Consider the following 18918-nt stretch of genomic DNA (forward strand, 5'->3'; position numbering starts at 1 on the left):
GAGGAGTCTGGTGGTGGCGAGAGCAGCATGTGAAGTAGTTGATCAGCATGGCCAGGATCAGGAGGACAGAACCACCGAATGTCCGAAATGGGACAGTGCCCTAGACGTCCAGCCCAGCCCCTGCTCCCTCCCCATTTTATAGCGGGGCAACAGCCCCAGGGAGTGGGAGGTTTATGCCCAAGGACACCCAACTAGAGAGCTGAGACTTGAACCTGCTACTCTCATTCACCTTGAAACTTTTCCCCCACCTCATCACAAAAACCACTCACATTCAGGACAGGGTGATTGTTGTTTATTATTGGGCCTGAGCTACAGTCGCTGCGGTGTTGCCTCTGTCCACTGCCCAGCCTCCCTCCCCTTCCCCTGGCCTGGGTTGGGCCCGTCCTGGTGCCTCTGCTAGCTTAAGCTCAGGCAGGAAGTCTGGGGGAGCTGCTTTGGTCCTGGAGCCCAGCCGGGTGGGTGCAGGCTCAGCACTTGTGGGAACTGGGTAATCCTGCGGGGCGGAGCAGGGGTGACGGGGAGCTGGCCAGGCACCGGCCTCGAATGAAAAACCCTCATGGTAATCCAGGGGGAAGAAGCCCCCGTGTCCTTCATAAGCTTCCATGCTTTTGGGGGGGGGGGAGACAGACAGCAAAGCAAAAGGAGGAAATGTGTTAAGGATAGCATAAGGAAAAAGATCAGGGGGCCAAGGAGTTGGGGGTGCCATTCTAGGCGGGGAAATGGGAGGAATGAAGGCACAGAGGTGGAGAACAAGTCAGCCTGTGGGGTCTGGGAGGGCAGAAGGCCCCTGGTTAGGGCTGGGGAGACAGGCTTAGAGGTTACCACAGTCACGTGAGGAGAGTGCGGTGGGGTCACAGAGGGCAGATTGGCCACAATTCTATCAGCTCTCAGCTGACAATCCCCTCCATGATGGGGGAAAGGCGGGGAGGGAGGGTAGCTAATAAGGGGTCGGGGCTGACCTGCAGCTAGCTAGAGCCCTGTCAAAGAAACCCATCACTAAGTCTGTTTGAGCCACCTGCTGCCCTTCACTCGGTAGACATTCAAGAAGTGTTGAGATGGGTTCCATTGTATCCTTCACAAACATACTCCCCTCACTGCCCCCAGGGCCTTGATGAAGCCCTTCAGTCAGGATCCCCTTGACCAGGAGGTCAACCCTTGGAAAAAGAGGCTTGGTGCTTACCAAATGCTTGGTGCATTGAGGGGCCAGAGGGCTGGGAGTGGGGAAGGGGAGTGGGTTGGTTGAATTTCTCAATCTGGAAGATGATCCCTAGGGGGGGGGGGGTTGAGTAACTGGATTTTGCAGTCCCAGGCTTGGGAAGGGGCGTCAGTCCTGAGTGCTCTGGGAGAATGGCCAGACAGCTGTCATAAGGGAAGGGGAAGCCGGGAGGTCAGACGGGCAGAGGAAAAGGAGGAGGTTGCAGCATCCAGAGCTTGGACTATCCATCACTAGGGAGCGGGCAGCGCAGGTGCAGGGTAAGAGGCCCACGAGCAGCCCCCATTCCCGGCCTGAAGAGCTCCCCAAAGCCCAGGGGCAGGGGACCTGCCTCCCAGAGCTTGCTCACTCTAGTGCTTTCCTGATGGAAGTGGGTGGGGAGAATGGGCCACTCCACTCTGAAAAACATCAACTGCCAGACCTTGGGCCCGCTCATCTTGTGGCCTCGGGCGGGGGCTGCGGGAGCTTGGAAGCAGGAGTCAGTCAGGAGAAGCCCGGGATTCTGGTTCCGGGCTGGAGATGCAATCTGGGTTGGAAAAGGGAGGCCTAGACTAGGTTTGGGGCCAGGGGAATGGGAGAGCTCCTGGACCGCGCGTCCCCGGCCAGGCCAGGTGGGAACCGGGGGATCTGGGCAAGGAAAGCCTGAGGTTCGGCCCGGGGGGGTTCATGGATGCAGTGAAGTGACAGGGCGTGAGTTTGGGAAGCCCTAGCCCAGGCTGGGGTGCGAGAACGGAGGCGGCTCTGGGCCGTGGATTCTAGACCAGCCTGGGGGCGGGGGAGGCTGCCGGGGCAGGGAGGAGAGAGAGGGTGGGATTTCGGGGCCGGGCCGGGAGGCGCGGGACCCCTCCGCTCTGCCTTCACACCAACGCATAGTCGAACTGGCCCCTCTCTAGTGCCTCCTTGTGGTCGGTCCAGCTCGAGGCAGGCATGCGGCTGTAGGGGTCCAGGAGGATGCGGACGCAGCGCACCATGAGCAGCACCAGGAACAGCAGCAGGAAGAGAACAAAGGCGAAGACCGTTCGCTGCTCAGCGTCCAGCCCCGCGGACCCCCCGGACCCCCCCGGCCCTGGAGCCCCTGCCGGGGACAGCGCCTCGTAGTCTGGAGTCCAGGCGGAGCTCATGGCTCCACGGGCAGCTCACATCGCCTGTCTGGCCGCCTCCCCCTCTGGGGCCACGACCGGGACCGGACTGGCACAGAGACCTGGGGGAGAGGGAGAGAAGCCACAAATGGCCGCCACGCCCCTAGCGACCCCCGCCCCGTGCCCGTCTCACTTCGGCCCCTTCCGCTTACCTTCGCCACCTCCAAAGCCCCACTTCGTGCCCAACGCCACCGCTCCCTTAAAGCTCCATCCCGCTACGCATCCTACACACCCATCCCCGCCCCCATACTCCGAGGCTCTCCTCATCACCTCTCCGCTCCACAATCCTACAGCCTCCTCCTCTCTCTATTTCCCCACTACCCTTCTTACAGCCCCTCCTGCCCCCCCCCACCTCACTTAAATTGTCCTGTCTCACTCTGGTCCCGCCATCCCCCCAAAGACGTCCCATCACCTAATCTCCGGCGCCCCACAGTTTTCCTCATGCAGCCACACACCATACGGACCCCGGAAACCCAATTTAACTTCACCTTCTCCTTCCAGCCCCCCCTCAGACCCTGGAACCTCAGCACACCTTCCTCTCACACCATTTCCATACTCCTCCCCTCCCCGCCCCCGTACACCCAATTTCCCTCGGTTCCATCCCCCATCTGTTTCACCCTCACCACCAGCCCCCTACTCCCTTACACCACTCCAAACCCACGTCCCCACCCGTCTCACCTCACCCATCCAACGACCTCACCACCTCCCACCCTGCTCTACACCTCTCCCTGCCGCTGAGCCCACCCACCCATCTCCTACCTGCCCACGCCCAAGTACTCGCCTCTCTCTCCTCTCGTCCCCCTCCCAGCCCTCGGACTCGGAGGGAGGGGACGAAGACCCTGGAGAGCTGGACACTCGAGTCATCTCGTTCCACACCACACCCTACACCCGCGCACCCCAGCCCCCAACCATCTCTAGCCCCAGCCCAGCCTCACCTAACTGGGGGTTGCTTCCCTTCTCTTGCCTGCTCCAGCTATCCAGCCACCCCAGTCTGCGCCCACTCTCCCGGGTGCTCTCAGGGGTCGCTGCCCGCCACCTTTCTACCCATTCACCCTCCAGCCCACGTGCCCCCGAGCCCCCAAATGATGCTCTGCCCAAGGTCGCCCCCCTGTCCCCTGCCCCTTCCGTGTCACCCCCGCAATCTCCCCTTCTTCGTCTGCCTTCGCCCCGCCCTTGCAGCCCCCTCCCCATCTGGGCTCGCCCCCAGCCCCGTCTTCCAGCCCGTGGCTCCTGCCCCTCTGCCCTCTGCCCCCACCCCTCCACAGTCCCCTCCCTCACCCAGGGCTGGGGGTGACGGCGGCTCGGTGCGCTCCCTCAACCCAGCTCCTCTCCGCTCCTCCTCTTCGCTCTCCCCGCGTCTCCGTGCGCTCAACCCCGGCTCCGCTGGCCCTGCCTGCCCTGCCCGAGGAGACGGAGGAGGTGCAGCCGGAGCCGCCGCGGCTGTTCCCATGGCGACGGGGGCGGGGCCGCCGCCAAGACTCCCGAGGAGCGGGGGAGGGGGCGGGAGGAAAGAGAGGTAGGGCTCCCCACCGCACAGCCCCTTAACTCTTTAGGGGCCGGGAGCCTCCAGCCCAGCCCGTAACTTAGCCCTTCTCGGCCACTCCCCTCCAATACCTGCTCCGGCCGCGGAGCGGTCCTGCTTCCCCCACCTAAATGCTGTGGAGCCCAGCTACCCCCCGACCAAGCCCACTCCCCTGTTTCCACTGTTCCCAGCCTTCTCTGACCGACCCACCCCGCATCCTCTCCCCCCTCCTCCCCCGCCCCGCTTAGACCCCAGCCTAGGCCAATGGCGCAGTGAATAGAGCGCTGGGCATGAAATCCCAAAGACCCGAATTAAAAAATCCCACCTCAGAGCCTTCCTAGCTGTGTGATCCCGAGTAAGTCACGTTATCTCTGTCGGCCTCAGTTTCCTCAACTGTAAAATGGGGATATCAGCACCTCCCTCACAGGACTGTTGAGTACATATTTGGATTTCTTATTTTTTTTATTTTTAAGGCTTAACAGTGTCTGGCACATAGTAGGTAGGAGATATGTATTTTTTTTCCTTCCCCTTCTCTGCTTACATTATCTCATGATCCCCATTAGGAAGATTCTAAAACACATTTTTGGTTCTAAAATTCACTCCCTTTCTACCCTACAGACCCTATCTCAGTTCTTCCCAGCCCCAATGCCCACCTCACCTAGCCCTCCCAATTCCAGAACCTGGAGTTGAGAATGGGAAGAGGTCTCAGCCTCCTGCCACAGACCCTCCCCTCATCCCTTTTTGCCTCGCACTCCCTTCTTACTATCATAGAGCAGTTTGGGGCCCAAACCCGATATGCTTGGGGGTCCCACCATTTTTTCCTTTGTTCAGGAACTGGGTTGGGGTGTTGTGGTTGTTCACTACATCCCAGTCTGTCTTCTTCCATTAGTATGGGCCCAACACCTCAAAACTGACACGTATCCAGGAATTGAAATCACCTTCTCTGAGGAAGGAAGCACACTGGCTTGGCTCGCAGGTTTATATTATAGGGACTTTTTTCTGCGAAGGGGGAGCCCCTCTGTGGCCTTCCCCTTCTGGATCCGACTCATCCTGGGGCTTCTTCATATCCAGGAGCAGAATCCTATGGCCCCGAGTAAAAGGGAGCTCCAGGAAGGGTTTGGAGCTGAAGGCCTTCTGCCCCTGGGTACAGGCCAATGACTTGCAGCCTAATCTGGCTCCCTACCCTCGGGGCTCAGGCCATCCCATCCAGGGACAATCTTCCTCCTCAAGGTTGCCTGAGCCAGTCTGGCAGTCTCGCTGTGGCCTGGCCCACTGACCCCATTCCTCTGTTCCCAGCAAGGAGCTGGCTCTGTCGTAAGGAACTAGACGGTCCCCAGCCTCCAGCTGCTGCCTCACGACTGCCTTCAAGCTCTGGGAAGTCTGAGCAACAAACCGTTTGTCCAACACACTCCACCCCTCCCCTCCCTTTCCCTCTTGGCCCCTAAATTGCAGTGCGACAGCCTAAGTAAAATCAGCAACCACATTTGCTATTCATTTTAGTATTTTATTGTCAAATCTTCAGGCAATATGTACAGAAATGAAAGACATTCAGGTTTTATTTTTAAGAAGGCTCTAGAATGACTTGGCTGATCTGATGCCAGAGATGGAGGCACCTGGAGGAAGTGCAGCCCTCCTACCAGAGAAGAGGCAGGAGAGAAAAGAAGCCAGCACCAGGCTCTGTCCCCCAAGGCCCCTCCAAGACAGGCTGCCAGGTCCCAGGGAAGTCGTGTGTGCAGGTAGTGGGGTGCTAAGTCTTTCCTTTCTAATCCTCTTCCCCTCTGCGCTGGCCAAAGGCGAACTGCAGCTGCTCCTGCTCCCTCCTCATAGGGACTTGTGCTTCACTCTCCCCTCCCACCCTGCTGGCTGCTTAAGCAAGCTGTGCTCAGGGACCTCGGTTCACTTTAGCTTTCTGCTCAGCCCCTGGGCCTCTGCAGGACTTTTGGCACCCAAATTTGGCTTCTCTCAGCACTAACCAAGCACTAACCCAGACTAACCCAGCTTGTTGCTGGGAGGGAGAGAAGGCCAAGGCAGAGATGCTCCCTGGATTCACCTATTGGGCCCAATGCAAGGAAGAGGGAGAGAATGGCGCATCAGGCCTTAAGCTTCTTGAGGGGAAAAGAGGGGTGATCTTCTGTGACAATCTTAGCCTTATAAACTTGGGGCCCCACGAGTGTCTCTGCTCATAGCTACCATGTCCCCAACACCAGCCCTCCCCTAGTCAACTGTATTCCCCGAAGGAAAATTTCTCATGTCCTTATCTCACTCAGCACCCTCCCTCCCCTCATTTCACACTGGCTCCTGGAAAGCGAAGGGTCACAAAGTGCCCTGCAGGAGCCAGATGGTCTTGCATCCTGAAGCTTCTGACAGCGGTGGGGCCCTTGCTGGGAGAACAAGAGAGCACAGTCCAGCAGGTCCCCGACATTTGTCTTCAGAGAATCTGCTCTGTGCTTGAGGCAGAAATGTCCAGCAGCCTCCAGGCTGCATAGGGGTTCAGCTCAGTCTGGTCTCTACACAGGGCCCAAACGTACAGCATACGCAATACTTTATCCTGGAGAAAAAGAAAGTACACTCAGATCCCAGGAAGGAAGAATGTGCCCTGAACTAAGCACCTGATGTTCTGGGGAGATCCGCAGTTTCATATCCAAGTGGCAGGTACTGTGACAAGAACTGGCCTGTTGGAGTGGACCAGTGCAAATTCTAAAGGCTTGCAGAACTGTTGGGACAGATCTTGGCAAGTGAAAAAAATTCTCAGAGTCCACCTTGTCACACAGTAGCAATCCTCTCCACCACATTCTCTTTTCTAAAAATATCCACCCCCAACATTAAAAAAAAAAAAAAAATCCGAGTTTCAAATTCTCTCCTTCCTCCCCGAGACTTAATTAAGCAATCTGATGTTATATATTCTACAGCATTCTCAACAACTGGTCATTCAGTTTCCACCTGAACTCCTCCAGTGATACTCATCTTATGTTTTCACAGGACAGTCCTTCAAATACTTAAAGAGTGACTGTTCTCCCTTATAAAGTTACTGCTTCTCTTGATTATACCCACTTCCTTCAAATGAACCTTGACGTAACTGGGGAAACCATCCCTCCTGGGGTGAATGGAAGCGGTATCATTGGGGTGCAGAGGCTACCAACTTGTCAACTAATAAAGGAGCACCCCGAGGAGAATAAAGTGGAAGATTTTGCCAAGTTGTGTGAGCGGGGACAAGGTAGCATGTGAGCGTTAGTGTGGGCAAACATGAAGTTAGGCATTTGGGTGAAAATGATCCAATGTATGCTGGCAGTGCACCGAGCTCAGGGTAACCAGGTTCTGCAGTCTCAGGAATAGTAAGCCCCAAAGGCCAGCAAACACAATGGGCACCCAGCTTATAAAAGCTACATCTTTCTACCAACAGCACATGATCCAGCAAAGGGGAAGGAATGTGAGAGAAAGCCTGCTTCATGACAGATGGAGCCCAGAAAGGAGAATCTAAAACCTCAGTACTCTAAACCTCTACAAATCATTTAAGTTAGGGACAGGTTGAATGAACTCCATGAAGAGAAGCTAAGGCTAATTTCCCCCAACTTAGAAGTAATCAGAACCAAAGCTGAAAGGAGTTTTAGACACCATCTAATCCAACTCCATCATTTTGACGAATGAATGAATGCCCATGAAAAGCTGAAAAGACATCTGGGGACATCCAACTTATCAAAAGAGAACCAGGACTCCAAATGTTGGCTTTATGTATTTAGGAAAAACCAAACAAGCTCTCTTACCAGCTTCAGAGGGCCACTGAGAGAGCAACAGTTGAACCTAACTTCATAAGGGACTAGAGAAAATATGTCTGGGTCACTGCAAAGCCAAGCCAGAGAACTTCCCCCCAGATCAGCCTTCACTTCTGCTACCAGAGCTAGACCCTGAGGCTGCCCACACAACTGAAGCCAGAGGGCATTCTTGTGCTCCTAATGTGAAGCTCTTGGAGATTTATTGTACTTCATTTATGTTTTGCCTTTCAAATCCTAGTGAATTCACAAGTCTGCTCAGATGCCACATGGTCCAAAGCCTTCATTTTACAAATGAAGAAACTGGGGATTAGGAGGCTAAATAGTATATGCCTTTTTCTATTCTGTGTCCTAGAACACTCCTCAGAACGTGGTCAGCCAGCAAATAGACTTCCAAGAAGAAATCCAGATGGCCTCTGAGATTTCCAATGTCATGGGGCCCACTAGGACAACTGAGAAACTGGGAGTTCCACCAGTGACACTGCCAAAGGTGGCAGTGAGAGTGGATCCTGCAGCATCCAACCCAATTATGCTCGGTCCTTTCAGGTATTAAAAGCTGCTGGCTTCTCATTACATCCCTCTCTTATGCGCTTAGCATTCCAGCCACATTGGCCTCCTTGATGTCTCTGGACACTCCATGTGTATATTCCCCCTCCCCATGGCTTGAAACAAGCCGCCCCCCTCAGCTAAGGCCTCTCCTGGCCCCCTCCTTTCACTTTAGCCCTTGTTTGCAGAGGCTGTTTCCTGTTTTGTCTTTCTATCCTGTGCACCTGGATTAACATTTGCTGAAGTAACTGAATTTTGGGTCAGTTCTTCAAGCACTGAAGTCCAGGATACTGAGGGAGGCCAAAGGAGCCATGGCCCAGACGGGCACTCCCCAAGATTGGATACCCAAGCCTGGGGGATGGCATAGTTGTGGCATCAGACTCGGAATGGGGCTAGAAAGTACACAGACTGTTGCTCCACTGCGTGGGTCTGGGTGGCAACCACAAGAGGGACACCCCTTGGAGCTGCTCCATCTCCAGTCTCATGGCCTTGCCCACCTTTCATCTGGTCTGGCTTCCAAGCCACCAATTCCCGTTTCCTCACATCTTCCAAGCACTTTTCAGAGGGCAGGCCTTCCTCTTCCCTCTGCTTTCCACAGGCGTCAGACCACAGTGGAACCACCCTAACACAGTCTCTCTCCTAAAATGACCTCACACTGGCTTCCCCACCTAAGGTTGTCCTCAAGAGCAGCACCAGCCTTGACTACTGGACATTCCAAGCCCTTAGAAGATACAGCAGTGTCAGAAGGCTTCTAAGGGGCCAGTGAATGCATCAGTGGATGCGGAATCAGGAAAACCTGAGTCTAAATCCTGCCTCAGATATTACTCTAATACTTTGGACACATCACTTAACCTGCCAAAAAAAGAGATGAGAATAATAGTATTCACCCCACAGAATTATGTGAAGATTAAATTGTATTTGTATAGTACTTTGCATATTTAAAAGTTCAAATTAAATGCTAACTATTATTATCATATCATTATTAACAAATGGGAGTACACTGTAGTACAAAGGCCAGAAAGTGGCAATCAAAATGCCTGGGTTCCAGTCCTGACTCGGTCTATGTGGACAAGTTCAATTTTAGGCAAGGATGTCAGTCTGAATTTCTTTACCTTTTAAATGAGATAATAATCTCTCTCTCCTACTTCCTCATAAGTCTACTTGAAGCAAATGAGAAGTTCATCAAGGACTGGAGCGGCCAGAAATTTTTCGTCAAATATTTGGTAAATTTTTGCTACCCCAAATTCATAAATAATTGACACATTTATGAGACTGAGAGCCATAGACAAGTGATCAATGTAAAAATCTTCAAAAGAAGAAAATACACTCATTGGAAAACTTCAATATTAATAATATCAGAGAAATGCAAATTAAAACAATTCTGAAATATAAGTATTGGTCTAATCGCTCAGGAAATCAATTTGGAGTTATCAAGAAAAGTTAGGCAATTATTTGTAGCCTTTGACCTAGAGATTTCAGGGTTCAGTTTATTTCCCAAGGAAGTTATTGACATCAAAGCTCAACAAGCCCAACAATTTCCAAAGGAGCCTGCTATGTGATCACTAAGAGTAAGGAAGTACAAAAATGTGATATATGAATATAATACACTATAAAGAATGGATAGGAAGAATGCAGAAAAATTGGGAAGGTGAGAATATTAGCACTAACAAAGTAAAGACAAAGCCAAAAGACAGAGACAAAGATTACAAAATAAAAAAAAAAAAAAAAGTCAATAAAATTCGACTATAGCACAATTAACAATGCAAACACTAGATCATCAAAGCTGAAGCACAGAAACAGCCCTTTTGTAAACCAAAAAAACCCAGGACATATACCATTAGTTTCAATTATTCTATTGGGCACTTTTGCTAAACTGTTTTCAGGAAATGTGTTTTCAGGGGGCTGAAGGACAAGCCCATCATTTGTTGGGAAGTATCTGTTGTGTTGAGACCAAATGTATTGATGGAAAAAAGGAAAAAAAAAAAAAAAGGCAAAGTAGCTGCCAAACTCCCTCTGATGTCCCCTGGGAAATGTGCCAAGCTCCTGAATAAAAGCTATTGCTGAAGAGAAAGGCCAAATAACTAGAGGGGCGGAGAGGGGAAGGGGATCCAGCTGTCTGATGCAAATGTGGGGCAAGGGGGCAACATTCACCAATCGGCAGGTGCCCTCCAGAATAGAAACCTTCACTACTCATGAAGCAGAGGCAACCAACCATACTGCTACTTTTGTAACTCTTGAGAAGTCACAATCTCTCTGGGCCTCAGTTTCCTCACTGGACTCGGCACCCTCTAATTTTGTCATCCTTGATTGCATTTTGTCTTTGCCTCGTTTTGCCTTGCTCCCTGTCCCATCACCTCCAGTTCCTTCTCTACCCCCACCCTTTGCTGCAGCTGGAGGGAGTGGGTACTTCTTCAACAGATCTGACAATGGCATGGATCACAAACCATGACTTCACTAAGTGGGATGAGTTCCTGCACCGTTCTCTCAGGCTCAGTTTTGCCTTTTGTAAAATGCTCTAAAATCCCTAGATCTACAATTTATACAGTTTCCAGGGGTGTATTTCAGTTTGCTATAGCTAGTAAATGTTACCTTTCTACAGAATTGGGCAAATGGTCCTAGAACATGCTTGCTGCTACCCAGGCCAATGGCCTGTGGCTGACAATGGCCTGGCTGACTTCCTTATGAAGGGATAGGTCCCCATATTAGAGCCCACTGAGAAATGAAAGAGAAACATGGAGTTCAGGAAAAGAGAATACTTCATGCAGGACAGAGGCCTCATGTCCTTTTAGAACTCTCCAAGGCCTGAACCTTAAAAACTCTGGGCTTCATCTAACCCATTAGCTCCTGAGACCAAACAATTCCATTTCAATTTCACTGAGAACAAACATCATGAAACAAGAGGTCAAGGAATGAAGGATGCTGATAGAGCCCGACACTAGGTTATATGTGGGCAGAGATCATCAGATGCCAGTATTGAGCTAAAGGACGACTTTATTACAGAAGGCAAGGAAGGCCTTGGGACAGACAACTCCAGGCTTAGCCCCAAGACCTGACCTGTGAGAGCAAGACAGTATGGGCTGGAACTGAGGATGGCCCCGAACTCAAAAGAAGGTACTATTTGGCTGGACCATTCTCCCCACCCTGAAATGCCATGTCATGCCTCTATATCTTGGAATTAGGTCTAAATCAGCAACTTTAGTATAGTTAGGGATGAAAAGGGGATAGGTAAGGGAGAGGAATGGGACCCTAAAAGGCTCCAGTGAAGCTAAAAGTCAACCAGAAGTGGAAAATCCAAGCCCCAAGTCACTAAGGTCTAAGTTAGATGAAAACCAAGATGCTTATAAGGCTTCTGTGAAGCCCAAGCTGGAGTGCTCCTAAACCACAAAACCACCTTCCTGAACTGCCCTTATCTCCCTTATTTCCTACAGTCCTAGACAAAGACAAAGGTCCTCTAAGAAAAGCAATTGGATAATTTTCCCAAAGATGAAAAACCTACAAGGAACTTCTTATGGTTCTCCAAGGTAAAAAGATCATCAAATAAGAGGGAAGCTCCAAAGAGGGGAAGTTTGGGGCAGTTATCGAGAAGCACTCGAATCATTAAACATAGTCAGACATTACTGATGATGTATCTTCTCTGAAAGGCAGAAAAACATAACCAGTGTCGATGGTGGAAAAGTGAGGTATAATCCAAACAGGAGCAGAGACAACTAGCTGATTCTTCCTTCACAGATTATTAAAATCTCCTTTGGGGAGCAGCAGCTTCATGGGACAGCTGATGGGAGAGAAGATTCCAAACATTGGAGGGAACTCCCCTCCTCACTAAAGTCAGGACAGAACTTATTGGGAGGCCTCAATAAAGGGGTGTTGAATAGTATTTACACCTTTTTTTTTTGGTGGTTGTTGGCTTGTTCCTTCCCTCCCCCTCCCATTAATCTGATTTTTCTTGAGCAGCCTGATGAATATGGAAATATGTTCAGAAGAAATGCACATATTTAACCTATATTGGATAATTTGCTGTCTTGGAAAAGAGGAGAGGGAGGGTGAAAAATCTGGAACACAGGATTTGTTTGCAAAGATGAAATGCTGAAAACTAACTTTGCAGTTACTTGGAAAAATAAAATACATTAAAAAAAAAAAAAAAGAAAAAAAAAAGAGGTGCTTAGTGAGAATAGAACATCTGTCCCAAGAGATCACACAAAAATAATCTTCATCCTTTTGATACCTGGCTCAGCTGCACTTGAACAAGGAAGAGACCAAGAAGCAAGTAAGGCCACAGAACAGCCATCTTCCCTGACTACCACTGACACGTCCAATCAACCATCCCATGAAGACCTGCTGATTCAATTTGAAACCAGAGAGGCTATTGCCAAGCAGTTTTATCAGGGTCAGGTCTCGGGACTGGGAGAGCAATATAGACCATACAGATTCATCAGATGGGGGAAGGAAGGTGGTGGTTTGGGAAGTCAGGAGACCTAGGGCCTACTAGTTTGGCTCATAAACTGGCTCTGTGGGCTTCAATTTCTTCATATGAACAATACTATGAGTCCTTTTCAGACCTGATGTTCTTTCTATGCCTTCACTTACCGGATCTCCTTCTACCACTTCTCCATGGGGGTTCCTGATCACCATCACCAGCTGGGCCTGGAATGTGATGATTAGTACCGGTCCTTGTTCCATCATTTTTCCCATCGCCAACTGCAGTGAAGGCAAACCACAGTGAAAAACACAAAGACCAAGAGCTTTTTTAGTGATAAGTAGGGTCTAGCCCTGCTGTCATGGTAAGAGATGAAGTGGGATAATGAGACAGTTGAAACTCCCCCTTATGTTTCTTGTTCAGTTACATGAAAATCAAGATAGTATCTTTGTTAAAAGATCACAGAAATAACCTGTTCCTTGTTGACCAGCCTCTGTCACAAAAGCAAACTGCACTGCCCTCACCACTAGAAAGCTTTCAGTAATGTTGCCATGATGCTCTCTCCCAGGGACTTTCAGATTCTCTTTTACATACTTCATAGTGGCAACTTACAAAAACACTACATCACCCTGGTGGCTCAGCAGGTTTTGTTCTGCAAAGCCCTCCCCATTAATCTTTCTTATCTTAAGAGTCAGAACACCTCTCTCAGCAAATTCCTTCCTGGCATCCACAAACCCTAACTTGATCCTCAGTCTGAGCTCTGAAGCAGCCAGCATGAGCTCTCTGTCTTGGCTGAAAGAGAGAATACAGCCCAAGCATAGATCACACACCCAGGAGTGCAGGGAGAGCAAGCTTACTGTGAGTGACTCTGCCAACCCCCTGAGTCATAAGAGAGGTTGCTGGGCTTCCCTGGCTGCTCTCCATCCCAGGCCCACCTCTCATTTTCCTGTTGCTGGCCCCATGGTCAGTAACTGCCAGGCCTTTCCAATCACCATTCATGAAACTAGATTTTTTTTGAGAGACTGAACAAATACCTTCGAAGGGTTAATGAGAATGACTGAATTTTCTGTTATGTTCCAAGGAGATGGGGTTACTAAAGTTGAGCCAGTTTTCAGGACTCAACTGGCAGACACCATGCCCTGAGGCACTCTCCTCCTCTGGGCACTGTGATCTTAAACCTGAACCAGTACTTAGAGGTTCAGGGCAATGGATGCCTAAGGTCTGAATCTGGTTTAAGGCAAACATATGTAGGACCTATTATCATCAGATATTTAAAAAAAAAAAAATTCTACAGAGCTACTGGGGCTGAACTTCATCTGCCAGCCAGAGGCCAAGATCATGATTCCTTTTAGAACAGGTGCTCTTGGCCCAGGGCTTAGACTCTTTTTAAAAACAGAATTGTTTTTATTTATAATTTTGTTTGATGCATTATGCATTTAAAAACACTTATGAGAAGGGGTCCACAGAATTCAAACTAAAGTGGTCCAGGAACCAAAAAAGATGAAGGATTCCTGTTTCTAAAGAAAGCTTAGGGCTCAGTAACCAGTGATTCAGTGACTATTGTTTTGGAAAGAAAATGAAAAGGCTTCTCTCCAGGGTCATAGGTGCCAAGACCTAAGAAGGGGCCACAAGCAGGCTTGGTTTTCCCTGCTTGGCTTGACCAATTGCTTCCTTTTACACCAAGTGGCAGTATTAATACACAGGAGATACGATGCTTACCCTGTTCCTGACCCAAGAAAGAAATCTCCTCATTTCAAGCATTCTCTTCCTAACAGCCCATAACAAACCCCCAAAAGAGAGTAACTGCTCTCAGTTCAACTGACGTATATGGCCTGAGAGAAAGGACACAGAACCCTGAGCTGCATCTGTCAGTCTAAGCTTATAAATCCTAGCTACCTGTCCTTCTTCCCCATCAAGAGGGTTAAGTTAACTGCACATCACAGAAAAAGCCAGTAGCAATATAGTCACAACTATACTAGGTGTGCAAAGAACAAGTAATATCTCAAGGGGCCCTAGTCCCTACACTAGGTTTGCCAAATGGAATCAGGTCCCTGCAGAGCCATAACATCTCAAAAAAGTGCACTAGATACTTCCTTCTTATAAGAAATGGGCTCACATACTCCTCACCTAGCAGCTGTTATTGTGAAAGCCAAGCTATTCCTCTTTACAATCCTGAGATCAAATCTGCTGGTTTAAGGGCTCCTTAGAGAGCCTGAAGCTGTAATCATTACTGAAGTCTGAAAACATACAAGACCATGCTAAGTTGAAGGTGAAGAGTGTGAGCAGATCAAAAATCCATACAGAATTGGAGCCAAAGGGTGACAGAGGGGGGAAGATGCCCTCTGAGGGCATTCAATCCAACTCTCACCTAAGCAAGAATTTTCTCCATCACTTCCCTTTGCAAGCTAGTCTAGAACTTTTTACTTCCCAAAGCAGTTAATTCAACACTGGACATTGCTTGGAAATTTTTCCTTACATCAATCCCAAGTATGCCATGTGTAACATCCACTTATTTCTCTGGATCCTACAGACACAAATAAGATTAGCTTCTATCTAGGCCAGGAATTTGTTTTTATGACCTAGGGCAAATTATGGCCCTTCTCGAGCATGTCTCATCTTACCCACCTGTAAAATAAGGAGCCTGTTCTAGATCAGCTGTTTTTGCCCTTTTCTAATTCACGCCCCCCCTGAGGAAGCCTGGTGAAATCTATGGATCCCTTCACAAAAGATTTCTAAAATGCATAAAGCAAAAATACACAGGACTACAAAGAAAGGCAAAAAATACAGTTAACAAAATATCCCAAACAAGTTCACAGATCCCAGGTAGAAGATCCCCTAGGTCTCAGAGGTCTCTTCCAGTATTAAGAGTATGTCTGACTTCTCTACAGCAAGGAGAAAACATAGGAGACTTACATCAACATTGCTGATGTCTAGAATCCTAGAATGGAACTGCAGGCCCATGGACTTCGCTTGGTGGATGGGATGAGCCACCTGATTGTATGTCTGCAACAAAGGAGACACAGGTGAGACAGAAGCTTCAAAAAAGTGGAGTTTGGGAGGAAGACCTCAGTATTTCAGTTGGGGTCTGGAGGCAGGAGAGAGAAGGCAAAGCCAGTGACAGCTGACATAGGAGACACCATCAATTCAAGGAGACTCCATGGGGTACCACTTGATTCCTTACTGCCCACCTTAACTTCAAGACTGTGGGCCTCCCATTCTGAGAACACCCAGAGTTGCCTCTTCGGGGGCCCAGACTCCTCCAAGCTCTGATGGCAGTTGTAGAGAGGGAGAACAAGAACATGCTACTTGTCATCCTCTAACTAGGATTCAGTCGTAGCAGAAGCAAGGGCTCACATCACACGTTACTTTCAGAAGTTCCCTCAAGCAGCCTCCATCCCAGCACTAGCTTTACTGGCTCAGTCATCATCCTCTCTCAGATTAGCAAAGGTACTCAGCCATCTCAGCCAACCCCAAGCCTCACACAAAGCACTGTGCATTAGTCACCATGCAGAGGAGGGCTTCAAAGGTCTGACATCTCCACCTCTGTTTCCCCCCATTGTTTATGAGACGAGTACAGAGCAAAATCAGCCAGAAGAGATTTGAAGCTGCTTAATGCGAAGCAACTGAGAACCAAGGTCGAGTGGGACGAGATGCAGGGATGGGGGCAAGAGCAAAGTCTGAGAGGCTGGGACTAAATTGGGGACAATGAGCCTGAATGAGGGAAATGACTAGTGATAAATTTTGGGATGGGGGAAGAGGTAGGCACTAAGCTTCTGCTTCACCTTTCCTCTGTTGGGCCACCTGGGCTCACGCCTGCCTCATACTTTCTGGCACAGCACCTGAGGAAGCCCCTCCCCATCTCTGCTAGTCCCAAACTCCCCAGCTGTGGGGAGGATCACATGAGCTAAGAGTTGTAAAGCTTTAAGTAGCGTCTGGCACATTGTTGTTGTTGCGACTCTTGGTGACTCATTTAGGGTTTTCTTGGCACAGACACTGGAGAGCAGCCATTTGCTTCTCCAGATCACGTGAAGAGAACTGAGGGTCCCAGGGTGAGGGACTGGCCCAGGACCTCACAGCTAGTCAGTCTTGCTGACTGCACCATGGTACCCCCTGGTGGCCCATCTGGCACACAGTGAACTACACAACTGTGGGTTACTAGGATCACTATTAGGAAGCTTTCCCACCTCAGCTCTCCCCTTCCCCTGCCCATGCTGCTCCTGCATCCTGGCGATGAAAAACAGCATCCACTTTTCCAAGAGGAATTATTTTGCATCTATTTAAATGAGCTTTTATGGATTCTGAGTCAACTACAGAATTAGCTTTCACCTAAGCCTAAGTTGTCCTTGTTAACTGAGGGAGTCAGCTCTCACAGACCAGGGGCCTAAGGAGGCATCAGACTCACAGACCCTTCAACTGAGGACCCAGATATGCTGTCCCTTTATCTCTGCACATTTTTCTTCCCCGAGTTGTCTTGCCTTTGTTCAAGTCCTATTCTGGGACTTCTTCCTGATAGGGAATTGATGCTGTTCTGAAGCTAGACAGGCTTTGGGGAGGGTCTTGAGGACACATGAAATCTGCTGTCTGAAGAGTAAGAGACGCGGTGCCAGGCTGGAGATGAGGATATGAATTCACAGCTACAGCAACTTCACACAGATGTTCACCGAAGGGGCAGAGGGGGCTCTGTCTGCCCTGGATGGAGGGCGCTTGCTTACCCACCGACAAACGCTGATCCCGGAAGTGGCCACCTCCCTTTCTGTTTTAGCCACAAAGCTCCTCTCCCAAGGAGCCTCAGTGGCTGGTGGTGACTTGGATGCAGCAGGCTTGAAGTCATCTCCAGCCTGATCAAAGGTGCTCTTCAGATTCCTTAGAAAATGTTCTCAGAGCTTATGCTCCTGCTGGCCTTAAAGGACACAGCACCATCCCAAGCCACGTGGGGGCAAAGGAAGACATATTCTGAAAACTCCTAGCAGAGGCTCCAAGTGGGGCCTGGAGGCAGAGGAAGAGTTGGATGCTAGGGAAAGGGCAGGAAAGCCCTCTGGTGGCTACATCTGGTCATGGCACACACAGGTCAGCTCCCTGGCACAGAAACCCAAGGAGAACAAGAGCTCTCTCCTTCATGGCGTTCGGCTTTGGCTGTTGTAAGATCCTCTCTCCCTCCAGGGCTATCTGCTTAGGAAATAAGGGTGTCTTGACAGCAAGGCACCATGTGGGTCCGCAAAGCCTGGCCCATAAGTGGCTGATCCAGAGACCACCCATGCCCAACTGCTTTTCCATGTCCTCACCAGCACTCAGGTGCTTATCTCTGTTCCAATTGTGGTGTCGGGGTCCTTGCCCACCAGGGTTCACATTCTACAAGGGGCACTGGGTCAAACCTGTGCTTTCTCAAAGTTCCTGGGGCAGCCCCAAGGAGGACAGATGATGGGAAGGGAAGACCACCTAGGTGGCTGTGTCACAGCAATCTGGGTACAGGTGAGAGGTGAAAGGGACAGGAAAGAAAGCTGCTGGAGGCAGAAATGAAGAGCCAAAAGGTATCGCCACGACAACCCTGAGAGACTGCAAGATGTCTATGCTCTTGATTCTGGAGGAAACATGGGGACAAGAGAATAAGCTCTGCTCTGGACTGCTGGATTGGAGCTATCTCCTGAACTTCCAAGAAGGATCAGGGGGTTTAAGCTGAGGGTCAAACAGACCAGGGTGACAAGTGGTCAGAGGTATGAGGAAACCCACCAAGAGTGACCCAGAAGTTCAGGGAAGAATGTGCCAGGAGGAGGAGTTTCCAGCTCCAGATGGACAAGTGGGAGCAGGTGAAGCTGATGTGTCTGGCAAGTCCCTCTGTGTGTATTTGCTGATGGAAGCAAAACTAGAGACTCGTCAGCTTCCAAATATTCAGGAATACTGGAACTGGGCACTCTTACAGGCTTGAAAGAAAAAGATGAATCTCCACTTTGCCACATACACCAGCTCCTTTCCCCCAGACCATGTACAGGCTGAGGTGTTCTCATTTTAAAAAACATCCTTGCTTGGATTAGCCTTAACCACCCAGACCACGTCTGTCCTCTGTCATAGTTGTCTACACCTGCTACCTCCATGGCCTCTCTTGGAACTCGCCTTCATTGTAAGTCTTCTTCAAGGTAACCACAAAGTCACAGCAGTGTGGGACACTGCCCAACACCTTGCTCTCCATGAGTCTTCTCTCCTGGTTTTCCTCCCACTCACTGGTTGGCTCTTCTCAGTTTCCTTGGCTGGATCATCTGCCCTACCATGACCCTTAACTCTGCATGTCGACCTTAATGTCACACCTTGCTCCCTGCTAACTC

General features: G+C 50.0%; 2 protein-coding genes across 6 annotated transcripts in view; both read right to left on the reverse strand.

Moving 5' to 3' along the window:
• Positions 1 to 270: 270 nt before the first annotated feature.
• On the reverse strand, positions 271 to 3838 carry CTXN1 (cortexin 1). Of its 3 annotated transcripts, none has more exons than XM_031948286.1 (2): positions 3631 to 3838; positions 271 to 2414 (listed from the first exon to the last, which is right to left on the reverse strand). In XM_031948286.1, the coding sequence occupies exon 2, from the start codon at positions 2332 to 2334 to the stop codon at positions 2071 to 2073; it is 264 nt and encodes an 87-aa protein (XP_031804146.1). In that variant the 5' UTR covers positions 2335 to 2414; positions 3631 to 3838; the 3' UTR covers positions 271 to 2070. The 3 variants fall into 3 exon arrangements, with proteins under 3 accessions (XP_031804146.1, XP_031804148.1, XP_031804147.1); XM_031948288.1 differs by lacking the exon at positions 3631 to 3838 and adding an exon at positions 2765 to 2883; XM_031948287.1 differs by lacking the exon at positions 3631 to 3838 and adding an exon at positions 2505 to 2660.
• Positions 3839 to 6088: 2250 nt separating this feature from the next.
• The window catches only part of TIMM44 (translocase of inner mitochondrial membrane 44), a 51114-nt gene continuing 38284 nt past the window's right edge, over positions 6089 to 18918 (reverse strand). For all 3 annotated transcript variants that reach the window (XM_031948289.1, XM_003760888.4, XM_023496913.2), the window contains exons 11-13: positions 15515 to 15604; positions 12772 to 12882; positions 6089 to 6422 (exon numbers count right to left, since the gene is read on the reverse strand). In XM_031948289.1, the coding sequence (XP_031804149.1) occupies positions 6303 to 6422; positions 12772 to 12882; positions 15515 to 15604 (321 nt within the window). In that variant the 3' untranslated portion in view covers positions 6089 to 6302. The remainder of the gene's footprint in view (positions 6423 to 12771; positions 12883 to 15514; positions 15605 to 18918) is intronic.

This window comes from Sarcophilus harrisii, chromosome 1, assembly GCF_902635505.1.
Source record: "Sarcophilus harrisii chromosome 1, mSarHar1.11, whole genome shotgun sequence".
In the NCBI taxonomy this organism is placed as follows: domain Eukaryota; kingdom Metazoa; phylum Chordata; class Mammalia; order Dasyuromorphia; family Dasyuridae; genus Sarcophilus; species Sarcophilus harrisii.

Bases quoted from the DNA above. Each gene is read 5' to 3' on its own strand.
- CTXN1 (XM_031948286.1), bottom strand. From the start codon at position 2,334: ATGAGCTCCGCCTGGACTCCAGACTACGAGGCGCTGTCCCCGGCAGGG.